The following is a 7,213-nucleotide window of genomic DNA, read 5'->3' as shown; positions in this document are numbered from 1 at the left end:
GGCAGAAACGTAATACCCCCGAATCTTTAATTACGGGGGGCATAAGCAGTTTATTTATCATTTGTTCTGAAACATTCTATGTTTTAAGCTCAAACGTAAATGTATCATTGATCTATCATCATGATTCATATAAAAGACCTAGTCGATGACACTGAATGTGTACATACGTATACATGATTCCCAATTAAAAATTTATAAATAATTAAAAAAATACGTATGAAATCAAATTGATGAAAACCTTAACCTTCAATAGTTTTCAGAAGCACATTTATTTCTGCTGATATCCAAAGAGTCAGGCTTTAGAAGCATATCCTCAATAATTAGAACAACCAGTGCCATCTTTAAATCTAAGTTGAAAACCAGTTTAAACATTTACAAAGATATTTTTTATCAGTTCAGTTCAAGGACATTGTAAAATATTTTACTTCCTTTAGTAAGCTATGCACATGTATGTGGTGATTTTGTTTTTCTTGTTCTATCCATTTTGTAAAGGTATGTCAACATTTTTGTCCTCTGAAATTTCAATTTTTTTTTTAGAAAAAGTGTTTAATTTTGAACATTTACTCGAAATCTATAATTTTATGAATATAGGGGATTGGGGCTTGTCTACAAGTCCTTCAACTGCAATCGGTGCAAACAACGTTACAATTCGCTGCTACTACGATGCATACGACGATGAATTTATTGATAGTTATAACATTAATCCTGAAATGACTATGGAAATCCGACAAAACAAGTCAAAGGAGGACTGGAAAGAAGTTGCAATTACTAACGTCACAGGATCCTACATCCTCAACACGGACCAGAACTTGGAAATTTATTCCAAATCCTCGTATGATAGATGTTATCGTATGGGTCATATTTATCATGTAGGGCAAGGATTGTATTGTCTTTAACACTCAGCAGATGTTCAATTGACCCAAACCTCTACTCCATCTTCCGATGTTCGATCTCTAACGGTAGTGAAATTTCCCAAAGTTTAGAGAAAAGTATTATATCGACCAAAGGTGAGATTTTATGAGTATAGAACGTTATAATATATAAAGACGAGTTTATTATTTATTTCATACTATATATGTAGGAAATACATGTAGTACAATCTGTATTCAATTTATTTTTATTGTCCACTATTTATAAACTACAAAAACGACTTCTGTCTATTCAAGTATGTATAATGTATAACTTAAGTTATAAACAATTAATTAAAAAATTAGAAAAAAAAATCTAACTTTTTCAGCTACATATTTTTTACCGAAATTTAAAAAAAAACTTAGTATTTTGCATATATATATGCAAATAAATTCTATTTGAAAGAACACCATTTATCTCAAATCAAAATCTTTATGATATAGGGCAATCTCCAAAGAAAATTCAGGACTTGACTATTATTAAAAGCAGCGGAGAAAGACCGGGTGATGTGGTACAACTTAAATGCATCGGAGAAGTTGAAAGTGTAAATGGTCTACCTAGCCAAGTAAGTTAAAGGTTAATATTATTTTCTGAATGATTTTTTTCCCAGACGAATTTCAGCGATATATATAAAAGAGAAAATCTTAATAGAATTTATAGACAACATTTAAATATTTAGACATGTTTTGAATTATTTTCTTCAGATATTACATGATATCCCTTTCTGTGTTTAGTTTACGGTCGCTTATCGCTGTCTCATCGTTTGATCATCGTACACTCATTACATCTACTTCACATTTTAAAGTTATACTGACTTAATTCGATAACGATCAAATAATATCTAAATTATATGACCAACAAGTTGACAGCATTTCCATCATCAACCGTCTGTATTTATAGAGTGATATTCCTTATCATCTGTTTATGATACATGTATTTGGGTATCCCAATACTCATTCGAATCCCAGGAGTATGGTCTAAGTACCGTCTATTAAACAAGTCAGGCTAGTTACAAATAATTTAATGTTACAGGGATATCAACAAATTGTTTTGAAAGTCATCTTTTCGTTAACTATTTTGTCCAACAGTAATCTGTTGATGTAACCTATCATTGGGTCATAGAAAGGCTTGTTCTTCTTTTCATGCCAAAATCCTATAGGTCTTCTTCTGAAAAATAAAATTGAATGTGGGAATGTTTTGTCTATATCATCAATACTTGGTGCTCTCAGAGTGTGTGATTTCTGTCAAAGAACAGCATCTCATTTCACCTCTCGAATTACTAGTCATCTCTGTTTTACACTCTGTTCTCAAACTTATAAATTGTTTATAGATTTTTAAAAGATTCATCACTGTTTTCAGTGTCTATTTACCTTTTTATTTCTTTTTTATTGATTCTTTTCTAATCTTTAAAAAGCATTCTGAGAGTAGTGCATAAGTGATACATGTCCCCTACCGGAATCCCCTTTTCCTGTAGGCCTTGTTTATGAAAATTAGTAAAAATCGGTAAAAACTAGTTTATGAATGAACTATTATAGAATGAAGTCGATCTGCCTGATTGAATGCAATTAGAATACATACATGCTGTGATCAGCACAGCTTATTTTCGTTGTTAAAAAAACCAATAATTTTACAATCTCGTTTAAAACCATTTTCTACCATAAGCTCATACATTCAGTGTCTGAGAGACTAACAAATGGCATAGTGCAGCACGAACCCGATCTTGAAGAATATGAAAACAAAATGCCACTTTCAATAGCTAAATAACTATTTGAAATTATATGATGGAACCAAAATTATTTCTTTTTTTAATTACCTCGATTTAATTCAATTCATTCACATTGCAACTACCGGTATACTTTTTAACACTTTATATTGTCAGAGGTATATAGTATCATTTATTTAATTGATTAACAACAAGCTATTTCAGAGAATCTGAGTCTCTCTCTTAAGAAAAAAGGAGAGAATGTCCAGACCCGTTAAGGGGGTTGGGGTCGAGGGGATGGAGCATTCTAAGAAGGGCTGGAGGGACATAGGGAGATATAGTATAAAATGTAATTAAAACAAGATTCCCCCCGTATGACAACATAGCGATGGTTAATTAAGCTTTTTCAAATGTTAATGCCAAGGTTAAAGCTTTTTCGTAAGTTCGGAAATCTCCAAGGTCAAAAGGTCAAAATTGTTGCTTTCAAATGAATGGTCTTGCCACAAAAAAATTGATATTTAAATTATGAAATCTCAAGTATCTACCGTTTAAAAATTAGGGTGAAAGTAAAAGTTTGGATTTTTTGTGTAAAAATGAGTCAAATTCCAAGGTCAATGTCAAAGGGTTAAAGTTCTTGATAAAAATCCAATAAAGCGTCTTCTCACAAGATAAGGATTGCATATATGAAGGATGAAAGCCCCAGCCCTTACCGTTCAAAAGATAGACCAATGTTTAAGTTTTTTTCATAAGTACGGAAATCTCCAAGGTCATAGCCAAAAGGTCAAAGTTGTTGATACTCAATGTAAGGTCCTGTCAGAAAAAATACATATATAAAGTATAAAAGTCCTGATATTTACTGTTCAAAAGATGTGGCCAAAGTTATATTTTGGAATTTTTGTGTAAAAGTGGGTCAAACTCCAATGTCAAGGTCAACAGGTCAAATTTGGAGGTACGCAAGGAAATGTCTTGTCACAAGGAATACACATATGAAATATGAAAGTCATAGCTTCACTTAATCAATAGTTAAGGGCAAGGTTAAAGTTTTTATTGACAAACAGACAGCCAGAGAGAGAGAGAGAGAGAGAGAGCTAGACAGACAGACAAACAGACGGACAGACAGACGGACGGACGGATGGACGGACACGACAAAAACTATATACCCTCGAAATTTCGTTTAGGGGGCATTAAAAAACTCAAAAGCTTCTTGAGATTTCACCAGGAAATGAAAGTTTACACACGCATGCACAAAATGTATGAATTAACATACACGACCTAGATATTTCACCTTTGACCTCAACATCAGTAGGGATATTCCTTACGCCATAGGGAGTTACTGTGTAAAATTTCATTGCAGAAGCTCAAATATTCTCAAGATATCGCATGGAAACAAAATCACTACAGGCAAACAGTATTATAGACAAACAGGCAGACGGATAGATAAACCGAAATTAATATCCAACACTCTTTGCGGGAGACAAACCTTTCTCTAAATGTCAAAATACTAATTTTCTTAATGCATATAAAAGGTAAAAATATGATGAACACCTCAAATGCATAATGTCACGTGATGTTAAAATGATTCAAATTACATCATCTAAATTTGACAGGATATTTTTACTTTCTTAAAAGAACATCAGGTGGTGCAAGAATATTTCTGGAAAATTCACTGAAATATCTCTACAAGACCCTCCAAATATCGTACCAGTATCTAGCAGCAAAGATGGATGCATAAATGTACAACAATCGGAGATCTTTTACCACATCTTGCAAAGTGATGCATACCTAGAAATAATGTGTGAATCGGGCTACAACGAATATACAAGTGAATGTGGAAAAGGAAGTGCAAATTCGACGATATTCATCAACACAAAAACTTCGACTGAAGGTGATCATTTTATAAACAATCATGGTTCTGGTGAAAAAAAAATAATTTTAAATTTATTGATGGTTCCTTTTTTGTTCACTGTCTTATCAACATTTATTTTAAAAACCAGACGGGCAGTGGAAGGTATCTCCCATCTTGATGTACGACAAAAATGGCGTTGTTGACGAACAATATTTCAACACTCATGGATTTGGTAGAACAGTTCATCTGTCGTGTAGTGCTTCCTCATTCACATCTAACGAACAGGTAATCTATCATTTATTGTTTGTTTGTGTGTTTGGTTCTTGTTTAACGTCCCTTCAGAGAATTTTCAAATGTTGTGAACAACATTTTCAAAATAACATATATATATATATATTGTAAGTTAACAATAAAATACAGAATTGTTTTTTTTTCATTGCGTGGTCGGAAATTATGAAAAAGGGCAAATGTGCTTCCTGGTTAATATGCACTAGAGCCGTTGTTCACAATTAACAACATTGAAATGTATGGCGTCAAGAGATAAAGAAGTAAAAGCAGAAGCCACGTGCACATTATTAATGACAGGTTATGCAAACACAATTTTCGGTATCACTTTATGCACACCGTTTTCGATATTTACTTAGTATCTAGATTGTTTATTTCTTTTTTTTCTCTTCTAGAGCATTTTTAATCATCAGAGAGGAATTTGAATAATGTTGGTGACATTGGCGCGTAAAAGCGCCATTTATGCAATTATTCAATCTGCAACCTGAATAACTGTTAAGGCATATGCACTGAAACCGATATATTCATATATTAGATAGACAATTAACATTATGATTACATTAATGAAAACAAGGAAATAAACCGTTTGATATATATTTTATAAGCTTGTAAAACTCTTTAGAAGTCTTACTCTCTCTCGATGATTCGGGCGTTGTGTACCTACTTTCCGCAGTGTTCACCCCTGGTAAAATTCATTGAGGTTTATAAATGGTGCATTGAAAACTCTCACGCAAACCAACTGATTGACTTTTGTTTTCTCTGATCAAGTATCTTTGAGAGTAAATTGGACGGTAGTGTTTGAAAGCATTAGAAAGTTTCAGCCTTTGTCGATGTACTAAAGGCATATGATTTTTAATGGTTGAGTAAATGGTTGCACTAAATAACTTTATGGAGAGTAGAATAAGATTTGACAGATACAAGGGTAGTTAATTTTTTTTTTAATTTTACATTTTCATCATTAGTTGTACCCCCTTATGAATTCCAAACCCCCATGTACATCAAAACCAAATGATTGATTGATTGTATGTTGTTTAACGTCCCGCTCGTGAATTTTTCACTCATATGGAGACGCCACCACTTGCCGGTAGAGGTCTACAAATTTTGTCCTATGCTCGACACTCAGGGCCTTTGAGCAATAAGGGAGCTTTTTCGTGCCAGCACCTACTGCTACTCCGGACTTCGGTTTACATATACGTACTCATCCGATGGACCGGTCTCCACGTCCCGCAGTGGGATTCGAACGCGCGACGTAAGGATTGACTCCTTACTTCGCGACTCTAGAGCAGACGCTCTAATCACTGCGCCACGCGGGCTCAAAACCAAATGAGATTGTGGATTTAGCTAAGATAAGCTTTATTTATAAATTTGAATGTCTTTTCATATTTTATTTCTTTCCTCATGCATCTTTTATCTCGTAGATGATAAACTGGTGCGTCAAAAAGAGAGAGAATGATAACTGGACAAATGTTGTCACACAAGAAGACGAAGTCAAGCTTTCAACAAATAAAAGTGGAGAAATGATGATGTTCAGTCGAATTATCTACCATATAACGGAGTACGACAAGGTTCTTCATTTTATCTGTGAGGTTTCTACCTCCTCTTCCAGTCCCTGTGGATCAGGAGTAAATTTTACAAGTCTTACAATTCGGATAAATGGTAAATATGTATAACTTTTAACTTTTTAATTAACTTTATAATAATAAAGAAATAATTTTGAATGAGGTAAGGAAGGTATAAATTTTTAAAATATTACTGTTATTCATTCAAATACTTCAAGCTTTCATAAACATAAAGCATCTTCTCTCTTTGATTCCAGCTCATCAAACAGCTCAACACACAAAGCCATCTGAAACGGATAGTACTACTTCTGTAGCTGTTTTATCCTTCTTTCTATGTTTAATTATAATCACAGTAATTGCTCTTGTAATAGTTATCTACAGAAGAGGAGAACTGACAATATTTGGTAGCATTTTTTATATTTAATTTCAATTCTAAAGTTATTTTTTATGAACAGTCATTCCTTTGTCTTATATTTTTAAAATAAAAATTGACTTAATCAAAAATTTATATATACCGGTCCTTTACTGCATTTTTTTAAAGACAAATCAAGCAAACGTAAAAATATACTGGTAAGCTATATGTAAAGCTTCATTTTATCACATTTTAATGATCGTGTTTTAGGAGTTGTGATCAAGATTGAAAGGTACGTACAACCATTGTCTTATCAATGTTAGATGAATGACGGATCTTTTGCAACTCTAAAGTATCATATATTTACTTTTGACTGCTTTATACTATTTTGAAACTATTATATATAACTGAAACTTTGAAACTGTGCAATTTGTATTCACTTCAGAAGCAACAACCGATTTCAACTGCCAGAGGACGGAAACAAAGTTATTTCAGGTTATCATGCACTGAAAGATAGAGATTGAATGAATCATTTTAATATGTGTATAATTAATTCAGAT

The 7,213-nt window shown here is 32.9% G+C and overlaps 1 protein-coding gene across 1 annotated transcript; it reads left to right on the top strand.

The window, feature by feature from the left end:
- The first annotated feature begins 428 nt into the window (after positions 1–428).
- Positions 429–7,213, top strand: LOC134231680 (uncharacterized). Its single transcript, XM_062713657.1, has 9 exons — positions 429–492; positions 592–1,007; positions 1,353–1,474; positions 4,241–4,496; positions 4,606–4,742; positions 6,161–6,398; positions 6,559–6,705; positions 6,924–6,945; positions 7,099–7,213. The coding sequence occupies exons 2-9, from the start codon at positions 842–844 to the stop codon at positions 7,175–7,177; spliced, it is 1,167 nt and encodes a 388-aa protein (XP_062569641.1). The 5' UTR covers positions 429–492; positions 592–841; the 3' UTR covers positions 7,178–7,213.

The sequence above is a fragment of the Saccostrea cucullata genome, unplaced genomic scaffold, assembly GCF_032062105.1.
Source record: "Saccostrea cucullata isolate Sc308-1 unplaced genomic scaffold, CSIRO_AGI_Scuc_v1 ctg4352, whole genome shotgun sequence".
NCBI lineage: Eukaryota > Metazoa > Mollusca > Bivalvia > Ostreida > Ostreidae > Saccostrea > Saccostrea cuccullata.
The sequence above is the reverse complement of the archived record's forward strand: the minus strand, read 5'-3'. Positions and strand labels throughout refer to the sequence as shown.

Coding starts and splice junctions, on each gene's coding strand:
- LOC134231680 (XM_062713657.1), top strand. CDS start 842: ATGTTATCGTATGGGTCATATTTATCATGTAGGGCAAGGATTGTATTG. Junction 4,497..4,605: donor CACAAAAACTTCGACTGAAG/GTGATCATTTTA, acceptor TTTAAAAACCAG/ACGGGCAGTGGAAGGTATCT. Junction 4,743..6,160: donor CATTCACATCTAACGAACAG/GTAATCTATCAT, acceptor TTTATCTCGTAG/ATGATAAACTGGTGCGTCAA.